The sequence below is a fragment of the Amphiura filiformis genome, chromosome 2 (assembly GCF_039555335.1).
Source record: "Amphiura filiformis chromosome 2, Afil_fr2py, whole genome shotgun sequence".
Classification (NCBI taxonomy): domain Eukaryota; kingdom Metazoa; phylum Echinodermata; class Ophiuroidea; order Amphilepidida; family Amphiuridae; genus Amphiura; species Amphiura filiformis.
This window is the reverse complement of record NC_092629.1, coordinates 4,205,268-4,218,369: the sequence shown is the minus strand read 5'-3', so window position 1 is coordinate 4,218,369 and position 13,102 is coordinate 4,205,268. Positions and strand designations below refer to the sequence as shown.

Below are 13,102 nucleotides of genomic sequence, written 5' to 3'. Positions count from 1 at the left end.
CCCACTCCTATCAAGAAAGCTGGCTACGCCCGGAGTTGTGTGTATATAAATAGGTGTGGGTGGATGTAGATGTTTTATAGGTATGATGAGTTAGTTGTGCAGGGAGTGTTAATTAGGCACATATGGTTGTCATTTTCATGTTTAAATGAATTGTGACGAGCTGCCACGACATCACTTACATAACATTACTTTTGTAGAATCTATTATACATCTTACTTTATGTCAAATTTGGGCTATTTTTATATATAATTGGTGTTTACACGTAGTTTTATGGAGATTGTGACCGTCAAGGGCATTATAACCTTCAAGTTAGTAATAGTAATTCTTTAATAAAAAAAAAGTCCTATACCTCAATGACAATGACAGCCATGTGATAAAATATTCTATTAAAAGTCTCACACTCAGACGCCTCAACATTTCAGCAGAACAATATCAACATACCTGTAGTAACTCGTGTCTCACATCGAAGGCCTTCAAATACTACAGAACATCTAGATAACAAAACAATTACAGATTTGTTCAATAATAATAATGTGCTTTAGAATTTGATTTTCATCACTTTTATGGAGAGTATCATATGTTTAAATTAAGCCTATTTTTTCCTCAAGAATATAAATATGTAGTTTATTGTGGGAATGTGTACTATATAGGTCGTGATCAAATAATGTGGTGGAAAGAGTTGGTTTCATTTCATAAAACGAACCGTAATGTATATCGCTGCACACACAGTGTTGAGTTGTACGGAGTTGATAAACGCATCTGAAACAGACGAAAAAACGTATTCTTGCCAACCTGTCTCATTGAAAGGTTTGCTACATGGGTATAATAAGTGCATTTCATAGTAGTACTTACTGGCATTCACAATAGTTGTCTCTATTTATACATGATCCTCCGTTTAAGCAGTAGCTATTGGGACATGTCCCTATAAATATAATAATTCATGGAGTTAATATATACAACTAAATATAACCTCGATAATTCTTTACAAATTATTGCAGTTTATAACAGTTTATTACAATATTACAGCTTTACACATTACTCAATTCGCATCTAAAATCACCTTTTAATGATCTGGTACTTATCAAATACCCACGAGGTGTTGGATAACGCTCAAGCCAACTGAATTGTGTTTTTTAATATGGTAAAAGAAAATACCTACCTCCTTCACACGTTGTCTGCAACGCTGAAAAAAAAACAGTAACACGAAAACAAAACTACTGATAGCATAAAAAACGAAGGCAAAATATCAAAAGATAATATTATCATTCAGATATTTCAATAAGTTCTTTTGAAATGCTAGATTCAACTATTAACATAATTTGGTACAATTCCAAAATAATGAAGATGTTAAACTCATATTTGGGCGTGGTGAGTTACTCAGAGATGTTACTGGGTGAATAGGCCCTTGAACTTGTTTAGAGGGTTTTTGGCGTATCCAGATGGCTTTTTCAGCCCTCTAGTTGTCTTGTCAGTTTCTTTGAGTCCTTCAAATTGATGGTAGCGTTTGTAGGAACGATATACAACTGCTTGTGCAGAGTAGTAATGTGTTATGTGCACTAATATTGTATGCCCACCCAAAGTCTTTGTCAGAGACATAAAAACACGGAGTAACAAATTTCAAATACAGGTATAAATTTAGAGCAAATGTGGTATCAACTTATAACAATTAGCTTCTGCACATGACAGTAAATAATTGTTACAACATGATCAGGTTTAGGTTTATGATTTGAAAATTCATCGTTAACCGTGTTACAAACTTTACCCGTACATGTACGAAGCGGATTTTTGCAAACTTACAGTCAGAACTCACGATGACTACAGTGGCGGTTGATGGCTCGCAAATGCGGCTCGGATCTGCAGCACTGATGCGCACGGTAAACTGCTCCCGAGTTTCATACTCGCCGTCCGGATTAACAGTAAGCGGCACGTACATTACTCTCTTATCCGCTTGGAACTCTAGAGATACCATTACGCTAGTGAAATCTACATTCTCTTCTGCCGAGCCTTCATTGGTCTGAAAAGCTGCAATTATAGGATTGCACAGCAGTTATATCAGCGCTTATATCAAAGGAAAAGTGGCAACGCTCCATTACGTTTCACATTCTATTCTACAATGGTTTATTTATATTTGAGCTTTGGAGAAGGTTAAAGGAATTATACAACAACATTTACTGGCTTTCTTTAGTATTAAAATTGCAAATTATATGAAAGTCGGGGCAATATGTGACCATCCACCACAAACTGAGCCCGGATGTCGCCAGTGCCACTATTGAGATATGCTCCATTGAACTTAACAATAAACAATAGGAAACAAAGGATTTATTGACTGTTTTATTGATTTTTCACTACTTAAAGGTCCGTAACCCGATCGACAGCATCATCCCCCGATTTTTTTCATTGTTGATGAGGTTTTGGTATCACATAATAGATACTATTTTTCTCATTACTATCCTGAAATTTGCCGCTCCAAGTCAATGTATTTCCGGAGAAATCATGAAACACAGCGGTTTTTACAGGTATACCAGTTGTTCGCATTTTACACGACACGGGAGTTTTGGGTAGTCATAGAATGAAATCGGAATAGATTCGGAAGACTTCACCCCAGTACCAATTCGTCCGCAAAAATACATCAAATAGGCCCCTAATGTCAAACTATAGATGGCGCTATAATGATTTAAAACAAAAAACAAAAATAAAGAAATACATAAGAGGCGAAATAAATAAGGAAACATAACCTATATTGTCAAGCATGATACGAGGAATAAAAAAAAATTATGAGAGCACCTCCCCCATTAAAAAATTAGTTAAAAAAAAAAACAAGAAAAATCATAAATATGTGAAAATGTGCATCATATAGCTAAAAATAAAGAAATAATTAAGCGAAGTAAATACAGCATGGGCTATCTTGTCAAGAATGATAATGAGCGCAGTGATATGTAATGTTTTTTAAGATTAATCAGTATGAATAGAGGGTATAAAGAGTGTACAGGGGCGAGCCGGTTTTCAGTACCAAGGCGAACACTTCCTGTTTCCACCGGGACATGCGCTCGGGCGTTGTTTCGAGATGCCTGACCAGAATGCAATGCACGCGTACCGGGACGCGTACCAGTGTATTGGCTTGCTAATATGCTAATTATTCACATTTATGCTGAAATTGTTCCCGTTTTCTCACATAGATTGATAAAGGGGACAATATTTGACATTGTGTGTAAGTTTGAAGAGAATCCATATCCTAAACCGATAGGGTTACCCCCCTTTAAATGCCAAGTACTATAGACATGATATACATCATTTTAAAGCTAATTTCAAGCAGAATATTTTGGTTGAATAATATATTTTCGAAATTTAAAGGTCCTCGAAGTAAATTGTATAAATCTTATTATATGTATATACTTAAAGTGTATGTAGCTGGGAGGAAAAGCCGACCATCAATTAAAGATTTTGTCCTATCATTTTTTCAATACTAAAGGTCAAAATTTTCATGAAATACACTTTGAGTACATATCGTTAGGTTTATAAATTACACTTCGAGGTCTGTTAAATACCACAAATATTAGTTTTTAATAATTTTGTATGATATCGCGAATTAAGGTTACCCAACGAAGCGTATAAAAAAACGTATAAAAGACGTATAAAGTTGTTCTCTAAAACAGAGTTTTCTCAGTAATTAAATATCGCAGCGAATGAAATGTTGGTGCATTGGATGTAGCTTAACATTTTTTTGTATGTTTATACAATTTTTTAGAATAAATTTGAAAATCCTTCGTTTAAAGCCTTTTTACGCACCATGTTCACAAGATCAATATGTCATATATATTGCATAATCAGGGTAGGCATACTAGGCCTATTATAGCCTTTAGCAGCATTGATTTATTTCACGACAGATATCATCTGAGGATAATATTAAAACAATTGAAAATTTAGAAAATACCATAGGAAAATTGCAGAAAACCGGCTGCCCCCCGGCAGCCCATATCATGGTTGCCCCCTCCCTATCCCTGCAACATAGGATGACTACCACGGTTTCATAGGTTCGTGGTCATTGTGCATGTGGATTGATACACCAAGTACGTTCGAGTTCATTTTTTTCTGCATGGCGGTTTCTATTATTAACTTACGCCCTCTGTAATCACTAATCAAGCCTTGAAAAATCCATTGTATAACCTTTAAAAAAGTTGATATCAGAAGGACATTCCTCGTATTCAGAATGTTATTCGATATGTGTGATGGGCTCTCATGTCCCACAAAAATACTGTACAAACGTCGCTATCCGATTCCTTAATATGCCGGATAAAATACATCCCCCTTCGTAGGACATGGTTAATATTTGTCTCAATAGGGGCAACCGCCATATTGGCAAACGTTTACTGGCAAATGTATGTCCTTCATTATGCTTAACCTTTTCCTCAAAATGGGATACGCGACCATATTAAAGGGAAATGTGTATCTTTTATTTGTGACACTAGCCTTTCTGAAAGGCATGTTGGTTATTTTCCCATGAAATTTCTTTCCAGTTAACACGCGTTGTTCGGCCTCATGCTACGCGCTCTAACATCCCTATTAATCACCGTTGTCCGAGAATGACACAGATATTATAGGCCTACAATGGATTACAGCGAACCAAATTATCTTGATTCTAGCAAGTGATTTAAGGTTTAGAATTATGGAAAATGCACTTACTAACAACGATTGACGGGTCTCCATAAAAGCCCCACTTAACAACGCCGATGATAAACGGCTCATCAGATTCTGGGGCGCTGTAATACCAGTTGTCGAGGGAGAAGCAATCTGAAAGTGATCAGTCATGATATTAACTGTGTAATTTGTAAACCAGATACATATTAATGCACCTGCAAATTCATCCCCGGCCCCTGGGTACAGAATAGCCTCATAATTGAAGTTGGATTTTCGATTGACATCAAAAAATCTTATGTAGACCTATAATATTAATGTGCTGCAAAGATCGAACATTTGCCACCACCGTATCCTGGATAGATGTAATGCCGTTGATTTATCTATGGTTTCCTTTAATCATGTCGGCCTACATGTAGGCCCTATCAATATACGATATTCCCGGTTTATTCCCAGCATTTTCGACCCTTCATGCCTCGTAAAATTTTTTAAAACAAACAAACAAGCATGTATAATTAGAGGGACGCCCTCTTTTATACCGTCCCCCTTGCCACTGTAAAGTATGAAAAGTGCATTATAAAAGTGGAGTGTTGGATGCATGCTGTTAGACCATTATAGGCCTATAAAATAAACGACGTGTCAGACATAAGTCTTTGAACATGGCAAAAGTTGCATGTCAGCAAAACATCTAAATCCATCGATACTGAGGTCTTCATCAGTGCTCGGCCCCACATCATATACTATCATATAATTTAACAACCGGATGATTTACAGTATATTAGCTTACGAGATCTGCCCTAGTTTATGCTTTTGGCGGCGAAACCTCAGAAATTCACTCCATGCAAGACATACATTTTGAACCCGCATGTCAAGATCACCGCGATATGATAACCAAACGATCTAAATAGGCCTATAATCCGATGCCCAGGCCCGGGAACTTGGGCCGTGGAACACCTGTGGTTTGCATCGGTTTGTATCGGATATTAGTCCCTGGGAGGGTCCGGGTCTGGTCAAGTGTTTACCCGGGACTTGAACTTTTAAACCCAACATCCCCGGTCCACGACCCGGCCATCTCCGGGTACCGAGAGGCTGGGGTTGCATTTGGTATGTGTATATTAGTGAGCATGATTCTTTCGACAAATATGCATACTGGCCTTTTGAGCACGCCAATCGGATGCTTTGTAATTATGATAAGGTATTGTAGTAATAGAATTTTAGCACATATAATTCAACATTATTAAAAAAAAAGTTAATATATTTCGGATTCCTTGCCTAATGATGTTGCAAGGAGCCTTTTAGCAAACACGTGGTGGTATAATTGGAGTCGAGGAATGCATTAGCAAATCACCTTTTACACATACATCAACACATTACATTAAGTCGTGACTTTTCGTGCCAGTCTAAAACAAGAATATATTATGTTAATTAAGGTTCTCATTAACTATGTTACAACGTTTGCACAGTATTTTTGTGGGACATGAACGCTAAGAATACAAATTTTATGGCAATTTTTTAAAAATTGATATTTTTGACATTTAACAGTCCTCAAAGTAAAATTTATAAATCTAATGATATATAATTAAAGTGTATGCAGCTGGGAAGATTTTTTCCAAAAACACCTAATTGAGGTTTTTGGGAAAAAATCTTCAATACGAAATTTCAAATGATCGTCGGCTTTTCCTCCCCATACACTGTAAGTACATATCATTAGATTGATAAATTTTACTTCGAGGACTGTTGAATATGAAAGATACTAATTTTTAATATTTTGCCATAGTCGCCAATTAAAAAAAAAAAATCAAAATTATTTTATATCAGAAGGGCATTCCTCGTATTCAGAATACAATTCGATAAGTCTGAAGTGGTCTCATATCACACAAAAAATACTGTGCAGAAGTTGTTCCCAGAGCCCTTAACATGATTAATGAGTGAATCACTAATTAACATATGGATTACAGTTGACCATTCAAGATGTTTGATGATAGCGTATGATCGGATACAATAGTATGATGATTGAAAATAAACACAGAAACATGAAACTTACAGTCGTCATCTTTGATATTGACAGTAGCACTGTTGTGTGTGCATAGCAAGCCGCCTATTGGCTGAGACAGTGATACTTGGAAGCATTCTGTTGGTTCTAGCAGCTCGTCATCCACAATTGCCACTTCTTGAATTTTACAGAGCTCATTAGGTGTGAAGCTGACACGTTGGTTGACGATACTATAATCATTTGCGGCTTTAGCATCTACATTAGATGTCGTTAAAACTGGGCACAAAATATCAAATTATTTCATTGTCTTCAATTATTATAGTTGTAATACGCAAGCCTCGTCTGGAAGGATATTTTAAATGTTTAAACGATGTCGATTTTATTTACATGTTTTAGATGTCAAAGTAAAGGGGTATGTGTCAGAAAAAGGGATACCATACATGTGTCGCATACGTATACATACCAACACTTCCTTCCTGACTGACGTCACCTTTCCTGCAAATCTTTATGTTCACAGCAGAACTTGACTCCATAACTGTGTACACTGTTCCATCAAGGCAGTATTCGCTCTCTATAAATTAAAACAATGGCACATATTTCCGTAAAAGCCACTTCACTCGTAAATTAGCCACTCCCCCTCATTAATATTCACGAGCTCGTGTGACCTTGAAATGGTCTCTGAATACACGGTAGCAAAAATGAAATTAAGAAAGGGGTTGTATTCTCCTTAGTAGTAACACAAAATAAACACAGCCAAATTAAAAAGTCGCCACTAGTTCCATCCCCATTTAATCAGAGGCTGATGAGTTTATGGCAATCTTATTGCTTTCATGCAATACATTCTGTAATTAAAATTACAGAATCTAGTTCGCCCGACCAAAAATCATGTTAGCCTATATGACACTGGTGCCACCGTCAGATAGCGTAAAGTTAGGGTTAAGTTAGAGTTTGGGTTAGGGTTACCGTTTATTGGTTGATGTTCTCACCCATTAAAGGTATTCTTTCTTAATTCCAATGAAAAATAGTGGATAAAATCCCCAAACCAGTTTAAATCCTTCATTCTATTGGTTTTTGTTAGTAAGACCAATAACGACGAGCATAGTAGTATGAACAAAAACGGAGGCATGGCAAAAGCCAACTCGTTACGTGAAAAAATGAGTAAAAATTGGTGAATACCTACCCGGAACAGTTGTCATATCTGCGGCATCACATATCCATACTGTGACATCCGACGGAGTGTCGAGTTTGTAGTCAGTTGGGCTTGTAGGTGGATCGATACATATTTGAAACGCTTCACAACCTTCATTAACGTCATCGGTTATTGTTTCTACTAAAATCACTCCAGCCGGGACTGTAACATCAACTGGACTTGAAGCTACTGTGTAATCTGTAGCAATGGCCGATGCAGGTGTAGCGGTAAAAGCTATCCAAAAGAGATATAACATTTTACAGTAAATTGTTTCCTTCCATTTATAATTTGATCATTCTACAAAGAAACGCTCGTGAAATGTGTTTAAGGTTAGCCAAAGGTTTTTTATGCGCTTGAATTCAGAGGGGCGTAAGTTCATAACAGAAACAGCCATGCAGAAAATGAACAAGCGTACCGGGACGTAAGCCTACTCTAATATAGTATAATATCGATCCACGGTCAAGACATGAAACTTGGCTCAGCTCGTGCCCGGAGCTCGTGAGTCGGGGAAGGGGGGGGTTGCACAAGCCGTTTTCGGCAATTTTATAAATTTTAAAATCGATTGGGGCGCTTCCTCTGGCTCCCATGACCGCCCCATGAAGCTACGCCACCGTCTGGAAAATGTGTTGATTTTGAATTTATATAGCCTTGATATCTTTGATGAAATAAATCAATGCTGCTATATTCCCTTGATTACAATGTAATAGGGCAAAACAACAACATCAACAACAATATCACAAAGCAATTATTTATAAATCGAATTTGGGAATATTCAACAAGACAGATTTAGCAGGCCTACAAATTTCAGAATTAAATAAAGTGAAAAACAATCAATCACTGCAGTCAGCGAATCAATCAAATATATAAAAACTAAAAAAGAAACGAGCAAGAAAGAATAAAGAAATGGTGAAAAAAAGAAAGAATGAGAGAGAAAGAAAAAAAGAAAGAAAGAAAGAAAAAAAAAAAGAAATGGAAAAGGAGAAAGAAAAGAAGGAAGAACAGAAGAAAAAATGAGAAAAGAGGGAAAAAAACCAAAATTCAGCAACACGGGGACTCGAACCCCCTAAAAACGATTCGTATTAGATCCATAGTGCAACGCTCTATCCACTCGGCCATAAATCAGCTTCCGCAATTGCTTGTCCTCGAAGCGGATATATAATTATAATTTGATGCAATGACGTGATTACAATCGCGTCCGCATAATGGCTCTTAGAATAAACCTCGGCGCTGAAAGTTTGGACGAACTGATGGAGAAAAACCTCGGTTTTTTGCAATACTAGCTTCAATTAGGAGTAAAAATCAAATGGAATAGCAATTAGCAGAATGTTGAGAAATAATGTCTAAATCAACGTCCCGTAATCAAGATATCGATAATTTCACAAACCAGTTTTTTCTCATGCAAATTCTCCAACATTTTCCCCCAAAACGAGCTTCTAAAATTGAATCAGTACTATATTTAGTTCTAATAAATGGTGACATTATTTCTTTGATCGGTTTGTAGCACAATACAAAAAAGGAAAAAGCACTCACTCGGAGTGGTTTTATGGGGCACACATTTGAAAAAAAAAAAATAGCATGGAACGCGTTTTTGGTCTCCTTTGCATGGTGTGCGTAAGAAGGATATTAACGAAAAATTTGAAAACGGAATCTAAAAAAATTGTATAATAACACAAAAACAATTTAAATCTACATCCAACGCACCAACATTTCTTACACTGCGATATTTAATTGAGAAAACTTGGATTTAGAGAACAACTTAATACGTCTTTTATACGTTTCTTTGTGTAACCTTAAATTGTAAATTATTGTTGCGGAAATCACATAGGGCGATAACGTCGGACCCGAATATACTACTGATGTGAAACAAATGTTAAAAGCCTTATTTTGTATAACCATCTTTCTTTATTTTGCACATAACTAAATTTCAACAAAAAGCTCGTCAAATAAAGAAAAATGCGTGAAATAAAGAAAAATGCGAATGCTATGATACGTTTATAGACCAGTATTTATCTGACAACAAACGCAACGGCAATTTTCCTGCAGCGATTTCAACCGCGGAATAAATGTGCCGTAGTGTAGGCCTATTACACGAACGATTGACGAAGACCTGAAAGAAGCTAATTATTTGAGCCGAAAATCTCAGCATAGAGCCGAACAAACACGCAAAACTGATATTTAATATCAAGTTAATTTTCTGTGCGCAGTGAAAGTAGATGCAATAAGCATCTCGTTGATTTTTATCACGAATTATTGGACTAACGTGCAGTCGACTGAAAAGCACGCACTTTATTCAAGGATGCGCATCGAATTCCACTACGCGCGCAATTTAGGTTTTGGTTAAAACCTCGATACCTACATGCATTTCGAGTTTAGAGTGGTCAATTTTATTTAAATAATTTTCAGCAATCTGAACCTTACATATCAATGTAAAACCTTACCTATACTAACAGAAGGCAACACTGCAGCGTCTACGTTGGAAATCACAAGTCCTATGGATGATTCCTCACCTTCTGTTACAAAGTAGCTGGATTTTGCAAATGAAATGCAAGGCACTTCAAAAACCAAAAAATATATTTTTTAGTATTTTTAGATGGAATGACGCATATTATGGAATTATTTTTTACATACCCAGCAAACACAAAAAGTCTTCCACATTATTCATAAAAGGTTGGAAAATGCTGCCAGTGTTTAAATGTCGGGTTATATAAAGGATATAAAACGTCGATTTCATAACATATTCCAAAACATTTCTTTGAATTTATTATACTACTAATTATGTTATTGGAGTGCTGACAAAATATTTGAAAAATTAAACAATAACATTTTGACAACATTTAAAAAAAATGACACAGTTTGGTGGTCATTGCATATAGTCATTGCAATGCTAGTAGCATTTTGAAAATTTTCACAAGTGACCTCTTATAATAACCCCTACATGATTGACCTTTTAACCCGACATATGAACATTTCTCTATTAATGCTTGGGCCAGAAGTTCTTCTAAGTAAGTTTGTTGGTCATAGCGTGTAGTTAAGAGTAGGAGTAGCATAAAGATTATCACAAAATTACCAATATAACCCCTACATGACCTTTGACCCCAACACGTGCACAACTCTAATGAAATTCGTTCCATGGTGTCGTACCACGTAATTGAGAATAAGAGTAGTTTTTTGTAGATTTTCACAAAATGATCCTTAATAACCCCGTCATGAACTTTGACCATGTATATGTGCACAACTTCAATGTAGCTTGGGCCAGCAGTTGGACCACGGTAAGAACGAACGTTTAAAAAATAGTCCAGCCAATGTTCGACTGGACTAAGGAGAGAGACAATATACATTTGAGGGCACGGTGGCTCAGTGGTTACGGCCTTGGACTCATAATCTGGCGATGTCAGTCTTCTGATGATTATTATGGTTTGGTGTCAGGTCATGAAGAGTTGCGATGAGTTGTATGTCGCATGATCTAGATTTTCTAAATGCATGTTGAGCTTCTGTGAGGATGTTTTGGGAACTGAGAATCTTCATAATCTGGCTGTCAATGATGTGCTCCATCAGCTTGCAACAGACACAAGTCAGCGAGATGGGGCGATAGTTTGCCGGGTCTGACTTTGGCCCTTTTTTATGAATGGGTGAAATGTTCGCTCTCTTCCAGTCGTCAGGTAATGTGCTTTGGTCCAAACTCTGTTCAAAAATGAACTGCAGGGCTGGTGCTAATTCAGCTGAAGCAATTTTCAATGCAGCATTTGGAAGTCCGGCCCAACAGCTTTATTTGTCTGAAGCGACGAAAGAAGTTTCTCAACACCATCAACGGTGATTTCAATGTCAGGGATATCTGGGTATGGACTAGTTGGTAATGAAGGAAGATTGGGATCTTCAATTGAAAACACACTTTGGAATTGGTCAGCTAGTTTATCAGCTTTGGATTGGTCGTCAACAAATGTCTCGTTTCCGATCTTCAATGTCTGAATGCCAACATTATCTTTTCTACGGGATCTAATGTAGTTCCAGAATTTCTTTGTGTCTTCAGCGGCTGAAAGGTCAGCAACATACTCTCTGCTGGCTTTTCGAAGTTCCTTGTCAACTTCTTTTCTAATTGTCTTAAATTTGTCCCAGTGTTTCTGGTCGTTGTGCTCCACGGCCTTCAAGTAGTAGCGTCCTTTCTTTCTACAAAGTCTTTTGTGGTTTTGTGTAAACCAGGGCGGGCGTTGATGTCCTTTAACTTGCTTATTTGGAACATGTTTCTTGACCAAGTTGGAAATAGTAGTTTAAAGGTGCACCAATTTTCATTTACAGTCAAGTCTTCCGGTTTGCTATCCAGAAATTCATTAGCGAAATCTTGTGCATCTTTCTTAATACTTTGCTCGTCTACTTTGTTCCAGAGATAAACAGTTCTTGGTGGTTTCACAGGGAGAGGAGTCTGAGTCTTTATTTCAACCATAACAGTTCTGTGGTTGGCAAAAGGAGTGTAGGGATAAACATTGGCAACATACGACGGACGCGTTGTGAACAAAAAACGGAAGCATGGCAAAAGCCAACTCGTTACGTGAAAAAATGAGTAAAAATTGGTGAATACCTACCCGGAACAGTTGTCATATCTGCGGCATCACATATCCATACTGTGACATCCGACGGAGTGTCGAGTTTGTAGTCAGTCGGGCTTGTAGGTTGATCGATACATATTTGAAACGCTTCACAACCTTCATTAACGTCATCGGTTATTGTTTCTACTAAAATCGCTCCAGCCGGGACTGTAACATCAACTGGACTTGAAGCTACTGTGTAATCTGTAGCAATGGCCGATGCAGGTGTAGCGGTAAAAGCTATCCAAAAAGAGATATAACATTTTACAGTAAATTGTTTCCTTCCATTTATAATTTGATCATTCTACAAAGAAACGCTCGTGAAATGTGTTTAAGGTTAGCCAAAGGTTTTTTTCTCAATGTATGGCGCTGATCTCGATGTATGGCGCTGATCTCGAACTGCGGTATTAATTTTGTGCTCCCGATTTTTTGCCTATTTCAACTGATTTCGTCTCGTTTTCTGTATAAACTGCTGTGTGATTGGATTTTGTATTATACTGTGCCAATTATGACCTACATTTGACTTTGGATTTATGTGTCATTTTCGTGTGATTTTTGAAACAAATATTCATCTTTTGCACTGGATTCATCGTGAGTACTATGTACAGTATCAGTATAGTAAACGCCATGTATGCTATAATGTGTTGATTTCGTATCGACTTCGTGTCGACTTCATATCGACTTATCGACTTTCACCTGATTAGCTTC

At 37.0% G+C, this 13,102-nt stretch overlaps 1 protein-coding gene across 1 annotated transcript; it reads right to left on the bottom strand.

Annotated features, from left to right (window-relative positions):
• Positions 1 to 418: 418 nt before the first annotated feature.
• Positions 419 to 12,252, bottom strand: LOC140137781 (uncharacterized). Its single transcript, XM_072159551.1, has 11 exons — positions 12,106 to 12,252; positions 11,571 to 12,055; positions 10,253 to 10,338; positions 7,806 to 8,048; positions 7,089 to 7,196; positions 6,677 to 6,901; positions 4,681 to 4,788; positions 1,798 to 2,022; positions 1,160 to 1,183; positions 853 to 922; positions 419 to 491 (listed from the first exon to the last, which is right to left on the bottom strand). Exons 1-11 carry the CDS (start codon positions 12,250 to 12,252, stop codon positions 419 to 421), a joined length of 1,794 nt encoding a protein of 597 aa, XP_072015652.1.
• Between the last annotated feature and the right edge of the window lie 850 nt (positions 12,253 to 13,102).

Excerpts from the sequence above, each read along its gene's own strand:
- LOC140137781 (XM_072159551.1), bottom strand. The coding sequence starts at position 12,252 with ATGGTTGAAATAAAGACTCAGACTCCTCTCCCTGTGAAACCACCAAGA. Across the intron at positions 12,056-12,105 it reads GCAAACCGGAAGACTTGACT|AAACATGTTCCAAATAAGCA; the intron begins GTAAATGAAAAT and ends AACTTGGTCAAG. Across the intron at positions 2,023-4,680 it reads AGACCCGTCAATCGTTGTTA|CTTTTCAGACCAATGAAGGC; the intron begins GTAAGTGCATTT and ends CTATAATTGCAG.